We start from the raw sequence: 22,995 nt of genomic DNA on the forward strand, positions 1-22,995 counted from the left end.
TACACTAATGGTGCAACAAACATAAGGGGAACTGGCCTAGGATTAGTACTAAAATCGCCACGGGGCGATATGATAGCCCAGGCAGTTAGCTGTGAATTAAAAGCTACAAACAATGAAGCTGAATATGAGGCTCTCATAGCTAGACTCAAGTTAAGTATTGATCTTGGTGTGCAGCATCTAAAGGTAAAAACTAACTCTCTCATAATTGCCAATCAAATCAAAGTAACTTATGCTGCAAAGGATTCAAAAATGATTTTATACCTAGAAATTATGAAAAAAGTTTGCAAAGTTCGGTTCCTGCATGGATTCGAATGCATAATCTTCCTCTGAAATTTTGGGGCAAAGGACTGCCTAAAATAACCTCGTTGGTAGGCAAGTACGTCAAGAGTGATGTTGCTACTGAGGAAAAAACAAGGTTAGGCTATGCTAGAGTGATGGCAGTTCTTATGGTGGATCAGGAATTGCCTGAAAAGGTAAGATTCAAAGATGAGACTGGTACTGTGATTCAAATTGAGGTAGAATATGAATGGAGACTAGTTAAGTGCAAAAAATGTATGGGAATGGGACATATGGAGGCAGATTACAGGAAGAATGATCAAAAGAAGGGGCAGAAAACTCAGCTGGTTTGGAGACCTGTGGTGAAGAAGGCTTCTGTGCCTACTCCTGCCATTCCATCTGGGAGTTTACAAAACCCTATTCAGAATACAGAAGCTAGGCATATAACTCCAATTAAAAAACTAGTTCAGTTGCAGAGACATGATTACAGTGGTGGTGGATATAGCTCTGACTCATTTGGTGCACATTCATACAAGGAGGTGGTCTCATCCCCTCCAGAAGAAGTGGTGCTGAAAATGGTAACAGTCCTCAACCAAAAATTTCAAATGGATAAGATAGGTTTCTGGAATGTGAGAGGTATGAATAGAGTAGGAAAACAAAAAGCAATAAATTATTTCTTACAGAATCAAGACATTAGATTGTTTGGTCTTTTAGAAACAAAAATAAAGAGTAGGGTTCTGAAGAGAGTTGTAAATAGCTTCAATAATTGGTGCATATCAACTAATAATGGACACCACAATGGTGGGAGAATCTGTATTTTGTGGCAACCTCAAGCTGTGAAGGTACAATTCTTAGAGTATAATGCACAATTCATTCATATGAGGGTTGAATCTGTTGAGACTAGAAGCATCTTCTATATGACAATGGTCTATGCTTTCAACTCTATTACTGATAGGGCTCCTTTATGGGATCATTTAAGGAGAATTGCTAGTCAGGTCAGTGGTCCTTGGGCTATTGCTAGTGACTTTAATTGTGTATTATCTGCTGGAGAAAGGGTGGGAGGCAACACTCCCTCAAGTGAGATGGAGCCATTCAGGCATTGTGTTGCAGATTGTGGTGTCATTGATATTGATGCTACTGGGTCTCTTTTTACTTGGAATAACAAACAAAAACCTGAGGAGAGGATATATTGTAGGATTGATAGGTTCCTGGTTAATAAGGACTGGTGTGATCATCTCCCTGATCTTTATACTCATTTTTTGCCTGAGGGACTCATGGATCATACTCCTTGTATTATTAGTAGCTCTAAAATTTCCCAAAGAAAACGATGCTTTAAGTACTTCAACATGTGGGGAGAAGTAAGGGAGCTCCTGCATACTGTCAGAAGCAATTGGGATAAGGGGTTGATGGGTACTAGCATGTTCAGGCTAGTTAAAAACCTCAAACATTTGAAACCAGCTTTGAAACAGTTGAACAAAGAGGGATATAATGATATTGAGCATTCAACAAGCAGACTTTAGAGACAGGTTCATGATTTGCAGGAACAAATTGGAAAGAATCCCACTGATACTCAGTTGCTGGCTGCAGAATTTGAGGCTTCTCAGGTCCTCCTTTTTCATCTCTAAATCCCTTGTCCAAGACTTCACAATCATAGGTTTATTGTCAAACATATAATATCCCGAGTTTAAAAACTTGTCCTTCATTTCAACTGATTTGAAACGAACCAAGAACACACCATTTGACATAAAAGAGATTTTATCAATATTGAATTTAGTCCATATTCTCCTAATAAATCCTTCAATCACCTCCCATGGAGGATTTGCACCTAGAATATAGCACACAACAACCTGCTTCCAATATTCAATTTCCTCCTCGACATCCTCTTGTTCAATCTGCATCAAATCCTCATGCTCTGTTTTAGGATCCTCATCTGGAATATCATTGCTCTGTTCTACCGTTTCTTGTACTATTTCCTCCTCGTCCTCTATTTCTTCCACATCCTCTTCTTCATCCTCAGTTTATACTTCCAATTCAGGAATTCCTGTTATTTCATTAATATTTTTGGTCTTCACTGCATTCTCACCATCCGGGCCTGCTTGATGTTCATTAGGGTTTGTTATATCATTTGTTTCCTCTATCTCTTCACCAGGCGATGATGATTCTGCTGCTACATGAATACTACGTCCTCTTAAAGTCATCTCACGCTGCTTCTGATGCACTGATTTCCTAGCCATTAGCTTGAAAATCAGATCAAAGATCGAAATTAATGCGCATTAACATCTCATTAGGGTTTTTTCTCTTTTATCCATTTGTTTGTATGAACAATTTGAATATATGTGAACAAATTATTATTATAAGAGAGAAAATGACATCTTGTTATAATGTGATTAAATGAGATTTTATTTAGTAATTTAAGAAGTTATATTACTAAAATTAATCGGTGTTTGCGAAACACGCGAGATGAGAATGATAAGTTAGTTATAATTACAAGATATTGTGAATTATACTAACTAGTAATTGAATGACCATTTTATGAGAAAGTAATTTTATATTACTAGTCAATTTGTTAAATAGGATTTATTTAATTTGTAAATGATATTTAATTTGTTAAATATGCATTTTAAATTAAAACATGACATAAGACATGTCACATGTCACATGACATATAATTGTACAATTGACAAAAATAAAATGGACTACATATTACACTTCAAAAACCGAAAATGGATGGGCAATAAGAAGTTTTTGTCTTTTTCCATTTGTCTTATGCATTTGTCTAAAATGCTTGATAGTGACATGACAATGCAAAAAGACTTACACCTTTTGTCTTGTGAAAACAAAAAGAAAAATAAAATGGTCCACTACATGATGAGGCCACCGGTTTTTGGTGAGAAAAATAAGAGAGGATTTTTCCTCTAATTATTCATTCTTACATTTTTTATGAAAAACCTCCTTTCTCTCTCTTGTTCTTCACAAAATACATTTTTGTGAATCTAATTTGTTTAAATCAAACACTAATAATACTAGAAGTAGTATATGAGTATTAGTAATAGATTTTAAGGTAAACTACATTACAAACATCTAGTACATATTTATTTGTGGGTTTAAGGGATAGTCTTGGGTGCAACTAATTGGAGGGCTTCTAATTTGAAGTCAAGAATGTTCATCCATTAATGGAAAGCTCAAGAACTAACAAGAAGGAGATCTTGTTGGTGCCCAATATAACCGAAATTTAATTGGTGAGAAAATGATTTCTTCGCTTATCTATTTTTGTTTGCATGCATAAGATCCACCATTTAATTTTATGACAAATTAAAATAAAACATATATGAATATGTTGAGTATATAGATCTACTATTCCTTCAATAATAACTGTCGTGCCTCGAGTTCGCAACTCGAAATCTCTCTAAAATAATCGACTAACCTTTTAGTCTATAAATCAAGGGACTATATAAATTGTATCTCATACAATTAATTAGTTGTCAATTGGGGTTCGTTCCTTTAGGTGTGACCGAAAGGGATCAGTTGATCACCGCCGTCCCACGACAATAACGTCAAACATTAGTCAGCCAACCGTTATCGATTTACGTTAATCAACTGACGAGGATCAAATAAATAAATATCTGATAATATTCCTTTAATGAGATTTATTATGTAAACGCACTATTGTGGAGGACACTAACTCCAACAATCTCCCACTTGTCCGACACAAGGTGTGTGCTACCAATTCTCTTGTCCGTTTTAATCTCCCACTCAATGCAAGGTCTCTTTCAGGTCGCACTTGCAGATGAACATATCGCGAGTGGTTTTCTCGATCGGGAGTGTGACTACCTGACCGGAAAAATCTCTCACAGATTACTTCCGAGCGTGGCCACGCATTTGTAGCCATTAACTCCTCGAGTGGCCTTGAGATATAGTTACCCAACGTGGGTGGACAATTCATGTTTGCCCTATCTATCCTATTGCACAGTACAGATCACCATGACCTAGTAAATGCCCTTTGGCCTCCTTTCACGGCACGACCTAGGACAAAAACCAAAGTCACTCGGAAACTGCACTTGCTCAGATAATAGTCTCCAGTCAAAAGAATCGACTCATTAGAATATCTTAGAGATCCCCGCAACGACCAGGCATCTATAATAGAACTTAGGGACTCTCTAAATGGTCACTTTCCGGCAAACTGTCCCACACTCTGCCTATGTTATCGACTAGTCATCACGTATGACCTCATGGTGTTGAACAACTATCAATCGACTTACAATCTAGTCACTCCGAGACGTCACCTCATTAAGTGACTAGGGACAAAATACAATGTTCATCTTGTTCACTTGAATAGTGTTTAACATTGTCTCCACAACTTATTCAGATAAACAAGGTATTCAATGTTTCAGTCAAACTGAATAATTGAGTTCTTAAAGAAACTCTAACAATGAATGCGATCATCACTTATGTAAATATCAATACTCTATCCAATATTTACATAACGATCTTTAGCAATTAAGGTATACTCCTCAATTCACATTAAGATGAGATAACCATCATGTCTACCTTATGCCTGCGGCTTTGGTTAGAGGATAAGCAACAGTTGCATCACTCTAATTTCCATTGCTATTTTCCTTTGTTCTATGCAATCTTTTCATCACATAGAGCATTTCTAAGTACACGTTTAAACAAGTTTTTAGACTCTAGTTCTAAAGCCAGTCAAACACTCCCACTGTTTTCATAGTCTGTTGGGATACGATATTCGGCTAATAGAACTACTCTAGTCCCATTAAATTCCGGTTATCAACTATCTCTCTTACAACATCGGATGTTGTAATGTACTTAGCTTTCGTTCATGATTTGTAAGTATAACACTTATACATACACATCCTTCATATGACATCTTTTATGTATGACTCCTCATACATGTTTGCTTTATACATGTATAACTTCTTATACACATATGTATAACTTCTTATACATATTATTCTTTATGCACATAGCACTCTTACATGCTAACCATTCCTTAACGAGGCCCATAACATCTTATAAGCATAGGAATGTTTCCGGGTAATCGTTTTACACAAAATTAATAAATTCCTCCAAACTACAAGAGTAAATCCTCAGTGCTTCTCAAGTACTCAAGGATGCTCTTGGTAATCATCTAGTGACACTTACTAGTAAATGATTGGTAATGACTTCTCATATTCTCAACATGATAAGTCCCGATTAGAGAAGCTTTTAGCATATTTAGTAGATCCTGCAGCGGAAGCACAAGAGATCATATTAATTGTTCAACAACTTGAACGAGTCAAGAATCTTATCACATAAGTCTCTTGACTATAAAGCTAATATCCATAGAGATCTATCTCATTAGATCCGGATATTTAATATGCGCCATGCTACTCTCAAGTATTCACCCGAGAATATTTCTAGTCACTAATATGTCAAACACATATTTTAGACTAAGAAATATCACCTTAGCTACACTTCTAGTCAATAATATGTCAAGCACATATTATTGATTAAGAAACTCACTTTAGCTCCCACTAAACTACATGTATCATCATGTTATCTCGACACTCGAGTAATACCGTTTTGATAGACTACATGATTGAACCCAAAGTTCCAACTCTTTGACGTATATAGATCACAAAAGGGATCTTTCAAACATGCTAGGCTTCTTAGCATTGACAACACCAACAAAACTTCTCCCTTCATAAGATACATTCAAGGAGAAAGTTTCGTTATCCTTTTGCCTAAAACTCATCCTCATGAGAGGCTATATTGCTAAGACCATACAAATCGATAAAGGCATTTGGGTTGTCACAAACTCTCTATAACAAGCCCAAATTTTAAACATCTTATGTAACCTTTACGACAAGATCAAGGTAACCAACCAAAGTATTCACCTTAAATCAAGTCTCGAAAACATCTCGTGTTTCCTTCCTTATCGCATCGTGTGCAAGGAGATCAATTCGAATTGCATGGTGACACGCCATCACATAGAGTTCATATTATAGAAAAGCCTTTGATGAGGGTTTAAGATTCGTCACTTTTGAAAAGTAACGCAATATTATCGCAAAATTATCTCCTTATAACCACTGGGCCACAATAAAGAATGTCTTCTTGCATTGTACTCACCACTGAGCCTCAATAAAGAACATCTTCTTGCATTGTACTCAGTTTTGGGTCTTGGACTTCCGTAAGTTCAAAATTTCTCCCACTCTGTCTTCCAGAAAATGAAAATCTTTCTGGAAAAACAGTATTACGAGCCACAAACTCTTTGTTCTCGTTTTGGAGGAGTAAAAACCAAGTGGTTCAATTTTGGATAACCCTCACAAATACATAAATTGGTTCTGAATATAAACATTTATGGTCCCAAATGTATAAAAAGACAAGTTAGGGACCCTCCCTATCCATATCTATTATGGAGTCATTTAGGCTATTATAGTCGGGTTTTAAACTTTTAGTGAGAAAATAGCTTACAAAAATTGCGAAAAACCTCAAACTATATCTTATAAAGTTCGGTTTATATTCTTTACTACACCATACTCTATGGTGTCCTTAGAAGAAGGTACATGTGAACTAGTTCACAATCTTCTTAGTGATCATCAAGGTCATTACTTGATATTACCCATTTGATCTTCAAAGTCATTACATTAAAACTTCCGATCAACATCTTGATCTTGACATGCTTTTGGTTTACTACTTCACTTTGAAAATATTCCATGTTTCAAAAAATCACCTTTATGTCTTATTAAATAGATATGAAGTTATCATATCTACTTAACATTATGGTAAAAGTAACGAAATATGTAAAAGCTACTATTTGCCTTACACATCCGTATGTATATGGTCAATCACCTCACTATTGTGTTTCTTTTCTGCAAAAGAAAACATAATACATGCACATATACCATAAGATTCTCAATCAAATGGTTATACGATGTGCTAATCGTTTATATGTAAAACGAATTTACTTGAGGTTTGATCAATTGGATTCACCGGATTAGAGACTTTAAAATCTACAAGATAGTATAATATTTAGTTTTCGTGAAGAATGTAAAATTCCTCTAACTTGAGTGGTCTAAACCAACCACTAAGTTATCATAGGATTAGGTACAACCTTTTATTTTAAATCACATGAGTGATGCCTTCTATGTATAAACATAGATGATTACATTCTTTTAAAACCAAATTTAGGTACATTTGTCCTTATCGAAATCATTGCTACTCTAGCACCATTTCAATACAAAAATGTCCTATGCTAGACGTCTTACGTTTTATCAATTCATGTAAACTTCTTTACAAATAAATGACCCGTACTTTATATCTCATACCTAGATAGTGCAACTAGCCTATCCATTGAGTAGATGCCTCTTTCAACTTTTGTTCTATCGCATACATCTATGGTTGATTCTTCTTAACTCCCACTCACTTTCACATTCCTCTTTGCTTCAATCAAGCAAAAATGAATCTCATGAAGACCTCTCTTCATGTCATTCGTGATATTTTATACACTTAGTAAGAGTGAATTACTATAAAGTGAGTGTAACATGTGGCAAAATCTCAACGTCTTGCGAAATTGGACTACCTAACCTGTAACACCCCGGCCCAAACCGGGTCGGGAGCGGTTACTTATGATAGCTCACCAGGCTGTGTACATGGCCCACAGATCAACACAGGTCCTTTATAGCGCATTTTGTCCTCATTCATGCGCATTCCGGGAACCTTCCCAGGAGGTCACCCATCCTAAGACTACTCCCAGCCAAGCACGCTTAACTTTGGAGTTCTTTTGCATGGATGACCATAAAAGAAAGTGCACTTTGTTGATATGAGTAGTACTTTCAATTCTTTTAAGCACTAGTCATTTAAGCCTATTAATGGGCCTCTTCAATTACCGTGGGGTCTTACAATCACCCCCACTTGAAGAACGCAATGTCCTCGTTGCGCCTGGGAGCATAACCGCTAACCCAAAATCCTCCCCCGGTAGGTGTGTGATCACAATGGAGCGTATAACAACTGCCTCCAGGAGCGTATAACAACTGCCTCCCATCACTACACGATCGCAGGGTTGCTCTGATACCACTTGTAACACCCCGGCCCAAACCGGGTCGGGAGCGATTACTTATGATAGCTCACCAGGCTGAGTACATGGCCCACAGATCAACACAGGCGCTTTATAGCGCATTTTGTCCTCATTCATGCGCATCCCGGGAACCTTCCCAGGAGGTCACCCATCCTAAGACTACTCCCAGCCAAGCAAGCTTAACTTTGGAGTTCTTTTGCATGGATGACCATAAAAGAAAGTGCACTTTGTTGATATGAGTAGTACTTTCAATCCTTTTAAGCACTAGTCATTTAAGCCTATCAATGGGCCTCTTCAATTACCGTGGGGTTACAATTGTTATCATATGCCTAAACTTCTTGCGAAATTGGACTACCTTACCGTTCAATTGTTATCATATGCCTAAACTCTTTAGCGCATAAATAATCGATTTGGCCTTTCTCGAAGTGAGCCATTTGATGGTATCATATTGGAGTGTTCTTTGTGTTTTTGAAAACTCTTTTCGCAAACTTTTGAATTACTCTTGAGTAATTAAAACTAATATGTCATCATCATGACGGAGGTGTCACTTCCGAAATCAAGACTCTCTTGATAAAATGTGACTTCCTTTTAAACTCGTAATATGAGTTTGCAACATGAAACCCCTTTTTAATATGTATGGACGTTAATTAAGTTGTATAATAACCGCAAAAATCGTTGTAAGCTTATGTAGGTGAATTGGTAAATCATGTTACCAATCATTAATTTCTTCAAATAAATCGCTTTCTATGAAAGAATGAAACAAGTATAACAATAAATAGAGAAAAGAGGATAAAGTGTGCGATGCCATACATATATGAGAATGAACGAAAAATAGGAAAAAATTAACATTCAATGTTTTAATTTTACTTGTGAAACATCTTTAACAAGTTTTAACATATATATAATGATCTTCTACTAAATTATATAAATGATTCCAAGACCCAAATATTAAACAAAAATTAGCATCGCTTGGGTGAAACATCCCATAATTGTGTAAATTCGGTAAGTCACGTTGACTTATTCTACCTCTAGAACTCTTGGTCGACGAATTTCCTTAAATCCATCTACTAGCCCCGGAACACAAAACCGCCTTATATCCCGTTGAGTCCAACCAATTTTGTCGTGTGATAACCTTTTACCACCCTACTTACTCAAGGTAAAAAGAGCACACCCCGCTTAGGCGAGCGTGGCTCTAATGAACAAGAGATTCATAGGTGTTACTAATTGGTAAGGCTAATTTAAATTTTAGTTATGTGAGATATTTTGTCAATTTAGTCATAAATTACCTATAAGTGAACAAAGTTGGCGAATGTAAATGACGTGAATTGACAATCGCGAAGATAAAATGCATGTGAATGGCGATTTTGGCATACGCGAAAATAAAAACAAGCAAACAAGTAAGCATATGAATAAATCCTGGTATGGCCACCTAGTTAATAAAAATTAGTCTATTAAATTTCGGAAACCAACTCCTTTGTCCCTTGCTCTTCATTCCAAAAGTGGCTTCTTCTTGTGGGATTTGGAACACCTTCCAAAAATAGACTCCGTCTCGATGTAATCCGTCTTTTGGAAACGCCGGTAAAAATAACTATTACAAATGAATTACATAGCTATTCCTATTATACATTAATTAATAAAAAAAATAAAACTATTAATTAATTACAAACCGACGATACGAGATCGTATTTAATTACAAACAAATCGATATTCCCATTCATTTCGGGTAATAACGATTAAAATAAACTAGGCCATACTAGGTACAACAAGATAAATACTTTAAATAAATGACAATCATTCATTCAAATTAAATAAATATGCTTAAAATGCTGTAAAATGATGCCAAAATCGCCCTATCCATCAATCGTTGGTATCCATCTCGGTGTTTGTGGATTTAATCGATTTTTAACATGTAAAAATCAATAATCAACTCTTAAATCTCATTTATGTCCAAACTAATTGTCCAAACTGTTTTGGACCTCAAAATTAGTCCTCACTAGTTTTATGATGAATAATTAGTTTGATTTGGTGATAATTTGCTAATTTAGTCGGTAAAATCATAATTTTTAAGTAAAAATCCAAAATAATTGGAACAATTACCCAAAAATTGAAACAAAAATTTTGAGTATTATGGAACCCTCCCAAGAACACCAAAATGTCATAAAAATTACCCCAAAAGTCCGGATAAATTTATGAAGAAAAAGATCGATATTTATCGGTTTTTAACCACTAAAACCAATAAACATCAAAACAAGGTGAAAACACATTTTAAAATTCACTTTTAACATTTAAATAATATTTTTAAATGTACATAAATTTATCAAGGGCAGCATCAATTGTTTCAAAATTATGATTAATTTATTTCACTTTTATCGACTTTTATCTCATAAAATCAATAAACATGCAAAAAATTAGAACCAACCTTCAACCTATTGCATACAATCATTAGAAAACATGCATGAAATACCATAAAAATTCCATGGACCGAATCAAATTTTAACTATTTTTAGTCAATTTTTAACTAAAAAACGGCATTTTGACTCAGTTTTCTACCAAAAATCATTAAAAATAGCAAAATAATTTCATAAATCGCCAAACTTTACCACAAATATTTTGAGATAAGTAGGTATGCATGTCCCAAAAATTTCATGCTAAAACCTCTTCTAACACAATTTTTGAGTTTTTATAAATTATCTCATAATTTATTAATATGCTTAAAATCAACATGCAAATTACAAGCCTAATCTCTGATACCACTTGAAAGATCATAGATCCAAATTAGACTCTCTAATAAAAATTAAATTATCTCATAATTTATCATTTTAGTGATCTATGTAACATGCATGCAAATATAAAAGCATAAAAATGAAAGTTAAGGAAAAACAATTTCCTTACATTGATTTTTATGGTAATATGGGCACAAACTAGATCACCTTTCTAGTTTGTTCTTGAGCTAAATGAAGATGGATGATCCTCCTAGAAAAACCTTCAACAAGAAAGTCTCCTTCAAGTTGCACCCAAGAACTACACCCAAAATTATCTTACAAGTATTAACTAGATACTTGTAAAATTAACCCTTGATAATATATAAAAATAATACTAACAATCTTAGTAATTAATTTATTTTGTTTACTAACTAATCTTAGTAAAAGCTTTTATTATTTTTAGAGATATTTGCCAACTTTGTTCACATGCAAAATGAAGTAGTGAAGTAGTGTGCAAAAATGAACAACAATTTTGGAGTATGTAGGAGGAAGTGGCGGGTGGAGTAAGTGAGTAGTGGAGTGTGGAAATTGTCTTAAATTTATCAATCTTACATCACATGTATCCTTGTTATTGTAACTTATTGTCAAACCGAGATATCCTTGTTTATTAGGCATTGTGACTGGTTGTGTGGACCATTTGTCCTTGTCATTGTGAATCGTTGTGTGAACCATTTTTCCTTGTTCATTAGTCATTGTGACTGGTTGTGAGAACTATTTTTCCATGTAATTGTGACTTGTTGTGTGAAATATTTATCCTTATCATTGTGACTCATTGTGTTAACCATTTATCCTTGTTTATGAGTTATGGTGACTCGTTGTGTGAACCATTTGTCCTTATGTGACTCGTTATGTGAACTATTTGTCATTCTTCATTTGTCATTGTGACTCGTTATGTGAACCATTTTTTCTTGTCATTATGACTCATTGTGCTAACCAGTTGTCCTTGTTCATTAGTCATTGTGACTCGTTGTGTCAACCATTTGTCCTTGTCATTATGACTCGTTGTGTGAACTATTTGTCCTTGTTCGTTAGTCCTTAAAACTCCTTGTGTGAACTATTTTCCCTTTTTCATTAGTCATTGTGACTCAAGTGAAACATTTATCCTTCTTATTGTCACTCATTAGGTGAACCATTTCTCGAAGTTCATTAGGCATTGTGACTCGTTATGTGAACCATTTATCCATGTGTGATTCGTTATGTGAACCATTTGACCTTATCATTGTGACTCGTTGTGTGAACCATTTGTCCTTGTTCATTAGTCCTTGTAACTTCTTGTGTGCACTATTTTCCCCTTTTCATTAGGCATTGTGACTCAAGTAAAACATTTATCCTTGTTATTGTCACTCATTGTGTGAACCATTTCTCCATGTTCATTAGGCATTATGACTCGTTATGTGAACCATTTATCCTTCCATGATTCGTTATGTGAACCATTCGACCTTATCATTGTGACAAGTTGTCTGAAACATTTGTCATTGTTCATTAGTCATTGTGACTGTTTGTGTGAACCATTTGTCCTTGTCATTGTGGCTTGTTGTGTGAACTATTTCTCCTTATTCATTAGGCATTGTGACTTGTGTGTACCATTTGTTCTACTTATTGTGACTCATTGTGTGAACCATTTATAATTATTCATTAGGCATTGTGACTCGTTGTGTGGACCATTTGCCCTTGTTATTTTGACTCATTGTGCCACCTATTTGTCCTTGTTCATTAGTCGTTGTGACTCGTTGTGTAAACCATTTGCCCTTGTTATTGTGACTCATTGTCAGAACTAGATCTCCTTGTTCATTAGTCATTGTGACTCGTTGTGTAAACCATTTGTCCTTGTCATTAAGACTTATCTTGTGAACTATATATTTGTCCTTGTTTATAATGCATTGTGACTCGTGTGATCCATTTGTTCTTGTCATTGTGACTCATTGTCTGAACCAGAAATCCTTGTTCATTAGGCATTGTGACTTGTTATGTGAACCATTGTTCTTTTCAATGTGATTCGTTGTGTGAACCATTTGTCCTTGTTCATTAGTCATTGTGACGAGTTGTCTGAACAATTTATCCTTGTCATTGTAACTCCTAGTGTGAACTATTTTCCCTTGTTCCTTAGGCATTGTGACTCATTGTGTGAAGCATTAAATGTGACTCATTATGTGATCCATTTTCCTTGTCCATTAGTCATTGTGACTGGTTTTGAAAACTATTTTTCCATGTCATTGTGACTTGTTGTGTGAAATATTTATCCTTATAATTGTGACTCATTGTGTTAACCATTTATCCTTGTTCGTGAGTTATTGTAACTCGTTGTATGAACCATTTGTCCTTGTGTAAATCGTTGTGTGAACCATTTTTCCTTGTTCATTAGTCATTGTGACTCGTTATGTGAACCATTTGTGCGTGTCATTGTGACTCATTGTGCTAACCATTTATCCTTGTTCATTAGTCATTGTGACTCATTGTATGAACCATTTATCCTCGTCATTATGACTCGTGGTGTGAACTATTTGTCATTGTTCATTAGTCCTTGTAACTCCTCGTGTGAACTATTTTCCCCTTTTCATTAGGCATTGTGACTCAAGTGAAACATTTATCCTTATTATTGGGACTCATTATGTGAACCATTTCCCCATGTTCCTTAGGCATTGTGACTCGTTATGTGAACTATTTATCATTGTGTGATTCATTATGTGAACAATTTGACCTTAATATTGTGACTCATTGTGTGAACCATTAGTCTTTGTACATTAGTCATTGTGACTGATTGTTTGAACCATTTGTCCTTGTCATTGTGGCTTGTTGTGTGAACTATTTGTCCTTGTTCAGTAGGCATTGTGACTTGTGTGAACCATTTGTCCTTCTTATTTTGACTCATCGTGTGAACCATTTGTTCGTATTCATTAGGCATAGTGACTCGTTGTGGGGACCATTCACCCTTCTTATTTTGACTCATTGTGCGAACCATTTGTCCTTGTTCATTAGTCATTATGACTCGTTGTGTAAACCATTTGTCCTTGTTATTGTAACTCATTGTCAGAACCAGATATCCTTGTTCATTAGGCATTGTGACTTGTTGTGTAAAACATTTGTCCTTGTCATTGTGAATCGTTGTGTGAACCATTTTTCCATGTCATTGTGACTTCTTGTGTGAAATATTTATCCTTATCATTGTGACTCGTTGTGTTAACCATTAACCATTTATCCTTGTTCATGAATTATTGTGACTCGTTGTGTGTACCATTTGTCCTTGTGAGACTCGTTGTCTTAACCATTTGTCCTTGTTCATTAGTCATTGTGACTCGTTATGTGAACCATTTGTGCTTGTCATTGTGACTCATTGTGCTAACCAGTTGTCCTTGTTCATTAGTCATTGTGACTCGTTGTGTGAACCATTTGTCCTTGACATTATGACTCGTTGTGTGACCTATTTGTCCTTGTTTATTAGTCCTAATAACTCCTTGTGTGAACTATTTTCCCTTTTTCATTAGGCATTGTGACTCAAGTGAAACATTTATCCTTGTTATTGTCTCTAATTGTGTGAACCATTTCTCAAAGTTCATTAGGAATTGTGACTCGTTATGTGAACCATTTATCCTAGTGTGATTCGTTGTGTGAACCATTTGACCTTATCATTGTGACTCGTTGTGTGAACCATTTTTCCTTGTTCATTAGTCCTTGTAACTCCTTGTGTGAACTATTTTCCCTTTTTCATTAGGCATTGTGACTCAAGTGAAACATTTATCCTTGTTATTGTCACTCATTGTGTGAACCATTTCTCCATGTTCATTGATTCGTTGTGTGAACCATTTGACCTTATCATTGTCACAAGTTGTGTGAACCATTTGTGCTTGTTCACTAGTCGTTCTGACTGTTTGTGAGAACCATTTGTTCTTGTCATTGTGGCTTGTTGTGTGAACTATTTCTCATTATTCATTAGGTATTGTGACTTGTGTGTACCGTTTTTCCTTCTCATTGTGACTCATTGTGTGAACCATTTGTAATTATTCATTAGGCATTGTGACTCGTTGTGTGGACCATTTGCCCTTGTTTTTTTACTCATTGTGCGAACCATTTTTCCTTGTTCATTTGTCGTTGTGACTCATTGTGTAAACCATTTGCCTTGTTATTGTGACTCATTGTCAGAACAAGATCTCCTTGTTCAATAGGCATTGTGACTTATTGTGTGAACCATTTGTCCTTGTCATTGTGAATCGTTGTCTGAACCATTTTTCCTTATTCATTAGTCATTGTGACTGGTTGTGAGAACTATTTTTCCATGTCATTGTGACTCATTGTGTGAACTATTTATCCTTGTCATTGTGACTCGTTGTGTTAACCATTTATCCTTGTTCATAAGTTATTGTGACTCGTGTGTAAACCATTTGTCCTTGTGTGACTCGTTGTGTGAACCATTTGTCCATGTTCATTTGTCGTTATGACTCGTTACGTGAACCATTTGTGCTTGTCATTGTGACTCATTGTGCTAACCATTTGTCCATGTTCATTAGTCATTGTGACTCGTTGTGTGAACCATTTGTACTTGTCATTATGACTCGTTCTGTGAAAAATTTGTCCTTGTTCATTAGTCCTTGTAACTCCTTTTGTGAACTATTTTCACTTTTTCATTAGACAGTGTGGCTCAAGTGAAACATTTATCCTTGTTATTGTCACTCATTGTGTGAACCATTTCTCGAAGTTCATTAGGCATTGTGACTCGTTTTGTGAACCATTTATCCTTGTGTGAACCATTTGACCTTATCATTGTGATTTGTTGTGTGAACCATTTGTCCTTGTTCATTAGTCCTTGTAAATCCTTGTGTGAACTATTTTTCCTTTTTCATTAGGCATTTTGACTTAAGTGAAACATTTATCCTTGTTATTGTCACTCATTGTGTGAACCATTTCTCCATGTTCATTAGGCATTGTGACTCGTTATGTGAACCATTTATCCTTGTATCATTCGTTGTGTGAACCATTTGACCTTATCATTGTGTCTCGTTGTGTGAACCATTTGTCCTTGGTCATTAGTCATTGTGACTGTTTGTGTGAACCATTTGTCCTTGTCATTGTGGCTTGTTGTGCGAACTATTTATCCTTGTTCATTAGGCATTCTAACTTATATTAACCATGTGTCCTTGTTCATTAGTCATTGTGACTCGTTGTGTAAACTATTTGTCCTTGTTAATGTGACTCATTGTGAGAACCAGATCTTCTTGTTCCTTAGCCATTATGACTTGTTGTGTGAACCATTTTTCCTTGTTCATTAGTCATTGTGACTGGTTGTGAGAACTATTTTTCCATGTCATTGTAACTCCTTGTATGAACTATTTTCCCTTTTTCATTAGGCATTGTGACTCAAGTGAAACATTTATCCCTGCTATTGTCACTCATTGTGTGAACCATTTCTCCTTGTTCATTAGTAATTGTGACTTGTTATGTAAACCATTTGTCCTTGTTATTGTGACTCATTGTCAGAACCAGATCTCCTTGTTTATTAGGCATTGTGACTTGTTGGGTGAACCATTTGTCCTTGTCATTCTGAATCGTTGCGTGAACCATTTTTCCTTATTCATTAGACATTGTGACTGGTTGTGAGAACTATATTTCCATGTCATTGTGACTTGTTGTGTGAAATATTTATCCTTATCATTGTGACTCGTTGTCTTAACCATTTATCCTTATTCATGAGTTATTGTGACTCGTTGTGTGAACCATTTTTCCTTGTGTGACTCGTTGTGTTAACCATTTGTCCTTGTTTATTAGTCATTGTGACTCGTTATGTGAACCATTTGTGCTTGTCATTATGACTCATTGTGCTAACATTTTGTCCTTCTTCATTAGTCATTGTGACTCGTTGTCTGAACCATTTGTACTTGTCATTATGACTCGTTCTGTGAAAAATTTGTCCTTGTTCATTAGTCCTTGTAACTTCTTGTGTGAACTATTTTCACTTTTTCATTAGGCATTGTAACTCAAGTGAAACTTTTATCCTTGTTATTGTCACTCATTGTGTGAACCATTTCTCGAGGTTCATTAGGCATTGTGACTCGTTATGTGAACCATTTATCCTTGTGTGATTCGTTGTGTGAACCATTTGACCTTATCATTGTGACTCGTTGTGTGAACCATTTGTCCTTGTTCATTAGTCCTTGTAAATCCTTGTGTGAACTATTTTTCCTTTTCCATTAGGCATTTTTACTCAAGTGAAACATTTATCCTTGTTATTGTCACTCATTGTGTGAACCATTTCTCCATGTTCATTAGGCATTGTGACTCGTTATGTGAACCATTTATCCTTGTATGATTCGTTGTGTGAACCATTTGACCTTATCATTGTGTCTCGTTGTGTGAACCATTTGTCCTTGGTCATTAGTCATTGTGACTGTTTGTGTGAACCATTTGTCCTTGTCATTGTGGCTTGTTGTGCGAACTATTTATCCTTGTTCATTAGGCATTCTAACTTCTGTTAACCATGTGTCCTTGTTCATTAGTCATTGTGACTCGTTGTGTAAACCATTTGTCCTTGTTAATGTGACTCAATGTCAGAACCAGATCTTCTTGTTCCTTAGGCATTGTGACTTGTTGTGTGAACCATTTTTCCTTGTTCATTAGTTATTGTGACTGGTTGTGAGAACTATTTTTCCATGTCATTGTAACTCCTTGTGTGAACTATTTTCCCTTTTTCATTAGGCATTGTGACTCAAGTGAAACATTTATCCCTGCTATTGTCACTCATTGTGTGAACCATTTCTCCTTGTTCATTAGTAATTGTCACTTGTTGTGTAAACCATTTGTCCTTGTTATTGTGACTCATTGTCAGAACCAGATCTCCTTGTTTATTAGGCATTGTGACTTGGTTGGGTGAACCATTTGTCCTTGTCATTCTGAATCGTTGCGTGAACCATTTTTCCTTGTTCATTAGACATTGTGACTGGTTGTGAGAACTATATTTCCATGTCATTGTGACTTGTTGTGTGAAATATTTATCCTTGTCATTGTGACTCGTTGTCTTAACCATTTATCCTTGTTCATGAGTTATTGTGACTCGTTGTGTGAACCATTTTTCCTTGTGTGACTCGTTGTGTGAACCATTTGTCCTTGTTTATTAGTCATTGTGACTCGTTATGTGAACCATTTGTGCTTGTCATTATGACTCATTGTGCTAACATTTTGTCCTTCTTCATTAGTCATTGTGACTCGTTGTCTGAACCGTTTGTACTTGTCATTATGACTCGTTCTGTGAAAAATTTGTCCTTGTTCATTAGTCCTTGTAACTTCTTGTGTGAACTATTTTCACTTTTTCATTAGGCATTGTAACTCAAGTGAAACTTTTATCCTTGTTATTGTCACTCATTGTGTGAACCATTTCTCGAGGTTCATTAGGCATTGTGACTCGTTATGTGAACCATTTATCCTTGTGTGATTCGTTGTGTGAACCATTTGACCTTATCATTGTGACTCGTTGTGTGAACCATTTGTCCTTGTTCATTAGTCCTTGTAACTCCTTGTGTAAACTATTTTCCCTTTTTCATTAGGCATTGTGACTTAAGTGAAACATTTATCCTTGTTATGGTCACTCATTTTGTGAACCATTTCTCCATGTTCATTAGGCATTGTGACTCGTTATGTGAACCATTTATCCTTGTGTGATTCGTTGTGTGAACCATTTGACCTTATCATTGTGACTCGTTGTGTGAACCATTTGTCCTTGTTCATTAGTCCTTGTAACTCCTTATGTAAACTATTTTCCCTTTTTCATTAGGCATTGTGACTCAAGTGAAACATTTATCCTTGTTATTGTCACTCATTTTGTGAACCATTTTTCCATGTTCATTAGGCATTGTGACTCGTTATGTGAACCATTTATCCCTGTATGATTCGTTGTGTGAACCATTTGACCTTATCATTGTGTCTCGTTGTGTGAACCATTTGTCCTTGGTTATTAGTCATTGTGACTGTTTGTGTGAACCAGTTGTCCTTGTCATTGTGGCTTGTTGTGTGAACTATTTGTCCTTCTTCATTAGGCATTCTGACTTATGTGAACCATTTGTCCTTGTTCATTAGTCATTGTGACTCTTTGTGTGAACCAATTGTGTTGGAGTGTCCCCGACAATAATGCGATCACAATTGTCGATCATAATGATCACATGTTTAAATCTCATTTTTAAAAATACGTAAGGGATGATTCATTATATAGTCAACTGATCAACATTAATTGGTAACGATTGGCTTGCTAGAGTTTGACGTTACTGTCCTGGGACGGTGGTGGTCAGTTCATCCCTTAAGGTCACACCTAAAGGATGATGCCCTAATCTGTAAGTTGATTAATTGTATGACGATACAAGTTAATCAATTCCTTAAAATTGAACAATTCAATTTGAGAGAGAGAATATTGATATCTTATAATCATGGGATTAAAAAAGATTTATTTTAGTAATTGAAATATTTTATTACCAAAATTGTTTATTGTTTGTGAAATAATAGAGATGATAATGAATGGTTAATTATAATTACAAGATGGTGTGAATTATAATTAAATGACCCATTTTATTTATGTGATCAAGTATCACTAGTCAATTTGTTGAATGTAATTTAATTAATTTATAAAATGATATTTATGTGATAAATGTGAATTAAAATTAATTAATAACATGTAGCATACTACATGTGACATATTGTGTAACAAATGACAAATTGACAAAATAAAATGGTAGTCCATTTTATGGTACATGGACCGAAATAATGAGAGTGATGGGTGTTAGTGGGTGAATAATTTTATGAGATAAAATAAGCTAATGATGCATAGTCTACACCTAGCCTTACATGCCTAACGTTTGATAATAACAAAAGGAAAAGTGAAGGACAAGATATTGGTTCTCATCCCTCCTTGAACCGTGACACCTCCTCCACTATTAGAGGACTTTTGTTCACTACTCATTTAATATACTTGTCCATTCAAAATACATGCAAAAGTTTATGCATTATTCTCTGTTCTCTTTAATGTTCATCTAAAATATGAGAATATTCAATCAAAATTGTTCAATCAAATTACTAATGTTATTAGTGTAATATATGAGTATTAGTAATCAATTTTAAGGTAAACTACTAAACAAATATCTAGCACATATTATTTAATAGAGATAAGGGATAATCTTGGGTGCAATTGATAAGGCTAAAGTCGTATCACCTTAATCAAAGTAAATCTATCTCAGGACTAACAAGAATAGCTAGTAGTAAGACAGGTATCGAATCCACAGGGAGGCGGTAAAAGCTAGGTCTGCAAATATTTAAGCTGTCTAAAGTAACCAATTTCGGGGGGTTTGTTTTGTGTTGATTCTAATAAACTAATTGCAAGTAATTAAATAATGTTTTAACGATATTATTAAAAGTCTAGGATTTACGGTTCACTAGGTCAATCAGTCGGGGATTATCAATCTATTGCTAAATCTATCAAGTTGTTTAAGGACATAAGATCGGTCGACTCAATTATGCCCTTTAGATCGATTCTAACATGCGGTCGCTATGATTAGATACTCTCTATTTGATTATCGCAGCCTATATCAATTCTAACCCGGTCGGCAATAGGATCAACTCGCTACACTAATTAATAACTCAGGCCTCAAGTTGATTAACTAGAAGAATTACAATAATCAAACAACAACTTTAATGATATCAATAGCAACTAATTGATTTACCCTTTTAATTAACCTAGATCCCCTTCATCCTAGATGATGGGATTAGCTACTCATAATTATAATAACAACAACAATGATGATTAAAGATGAACACATGATTGAAAGTATAAAACAAGAATTAATGAACATAAAAACAATCAATGATTAATTGATGAGGAAAGATTAGTACCATACAAGGGAAAGATTAGGGTTCTAAGAGAGTTTTCAAGCAGTATCCAAGCAAAATATAACGTAGTCTAACAATAAAACACGAGTTTCTAATTTATAACAAAAGATAACCGTTTTAGGAAATTCCGGAAATTAGTCTGCCAGAGAGGATCCTCGATCGAGTCGAGGTGACTCGATCGAGGATTACCGCCGATCGAGTCGGTGGTGACTCGATCGAGGAACCTGCTTCACAGACGGTTTCTACTCTTCTTTCACTTTTAGTCTTCGTACTTCCTCGTTTCCCGTGCCATGCTTCGTGTATTCTTCTGTGCCGTCGCCGCCATGCTAATCTTAGCTTGATCATACTCGTATTGAGTCATTTCTGCATCAAAACACAAAATAGCGGCAGTATCGACAATTCATTGAAATAAAGCATATAAATGATATAATAGGCACGAAACGGAATGTAAAATGGTATAAAGGGAGCTATAAAAGTATATATGAAAGTGATACATCAAACTCCCCCAAACAAAACCTTTGCTTGTCCTCAAGAAAGGCTATCAGACCAAACAAAGAACAGCAGACAAATGGTGAATGAATAACTCAGAGCAAATATCTAGGCACATACAAGTCTCAGCTGTCCATATCTATAACAAAGTAATGACCAAAGTTGTGTTAATAAAACAAATTCAAAAGCACGGGAAATAGACTAACGCAGCTCTTACTCATGATGTGACATGATACCGAGACTCAGCCGAATACTTTTCAACCTTGCAAGACAATTCTGTTGGATTCTCGCGTTTTCACTCATGCACTCATAATGGGTGATATATATATGTAAGATAGAAAGAAATAAGGCTCTCACTCAACTTATGAGATATGCATGCAATCTAATATGATAAGAGATTCTCCAATTAATACGCATTCACGAAACAAACCAAGTACATGTATCAAGGACATAACGGTGGTAAAGTGGCATGGGTATAGAAGTGGCTTGTGTAAAAGCACGTATGGGTAATGTGAGGCTCAGACGGTAGTCGCAGGGCTAAACCATTAGCCAAATCTAATAAGTAATTAAACAATCATCCAACTGGATAAATAATCTCAACTTTGACAACATATGAGAGAAATGATAAAGCTCTCCAAATGTGCATTAGATTCCAGTAAATACCACACACGACCTCCTAACATAACCCAATGAAGCAAATATTATTCATCTTTTTTTTTCTTTTCTGAACTCTTCTTTTTTTCGAAGCCTTTTTTTTTTCTCTTTTTTTTTTTATTCTTCTTTTTTTTTTCTTCTTCTTTTGCTTCATAATACTTCTTCTTTTTGAACATAAGAGGTCACACAATTGTTACAAAAAGATAGCTACTACCCACATGACAATAAAAGTCCCAACCCAACCAAAGTAGCTATAACAATAAGGCTCAAACAACTGCGACTGTCCCGAAAAAGGTAGGCAAATTCTAGAATGTAGCTAAGAAATAGGATATAAAGTGGCTACACGGTTCAAACGGGCTAACAAAACTGGGTAATGTAAGGCTTATTGGAACGATAAGAATCGCCTATCCACATGTACTTAATCAAATGAACGCGCAAAAGCTAAGAAACTAATGTCACACTTATGCAGTTTGATATTACATATACCACAAGGAGACCACACTCATCAGCCTAAATAACAATGAGACCGGTTTATTAATGTTCCCGGCCTAGGAAGCTCTAAAGACCTCAGAAATTTAAGTGGTTTACCAACAAAATAAAGTCAAGTCTACTCGGCATAAGGCATATTGTGACGGTCAAGACTTGAGTAAAGAGCTTTGTTCATCATAGCTAACAGGTCAAAACAATGTACATGGACAACTAAATGAGACTCAAATGCAAAGACAAAGCAAGTTATCATCATTGCTATACAATTCACCAAGACTCGACTCAAAATAAATAAAAATAAATAAAAACATGTTTTTGGATTTTATAATTTTTTCAATTTTTTTTGAATTTTTTTTTTTCACACAACAATAAATAAAAGCACACAACAGAAATAAACAC

The 22,995-nt window shown here is 35.3% G+C and overlaps 1 protein-coding gene across 1 annotated transcript; it reads left to right on the forward strand.

Annotated features, from left to right (window-relative positions):
* The first annotated feature begins 311 nt into the window (after positions 1-311).
* Positions 312-1,796, forward strand: LOC141630088 (uncharacterized). The gene has a single exon (XM_074442965.1). The coding sequence runs from the start codon at positions 312-314 to the stop codon at positions 1,794-1,796; it is 1,485 nt and encodes a 494-aa protein (XP_074299066.1).
* The last annotated feature ends 21,199 nt before the right edge of the window (positions 1,797-22,995 follow it).

This window comes from Silene latifolia, chromosome Y (assembly GCF_048544455.1).
Source record: "Silene latifolia isolate original U9 population chromosome Y, ASM4854445v1, whole genome shotgun sequence".
NCBI lineage: Eukaryota > Viridiplantae > Streptophyta > Magnoliopsida > Caryophyllales > Caryophyllaceae > Silene > Silene latifolia.

What these genes read in the sequence shown, in the direction of transcription:
- LOC141630088 (XM_074442965.1), top strand. Translation starts at nt 312, where the DNA reads ATGCATAATCTTCCTCTGAAATTTTGGGGCAAAGGACTGCCTAAAATA.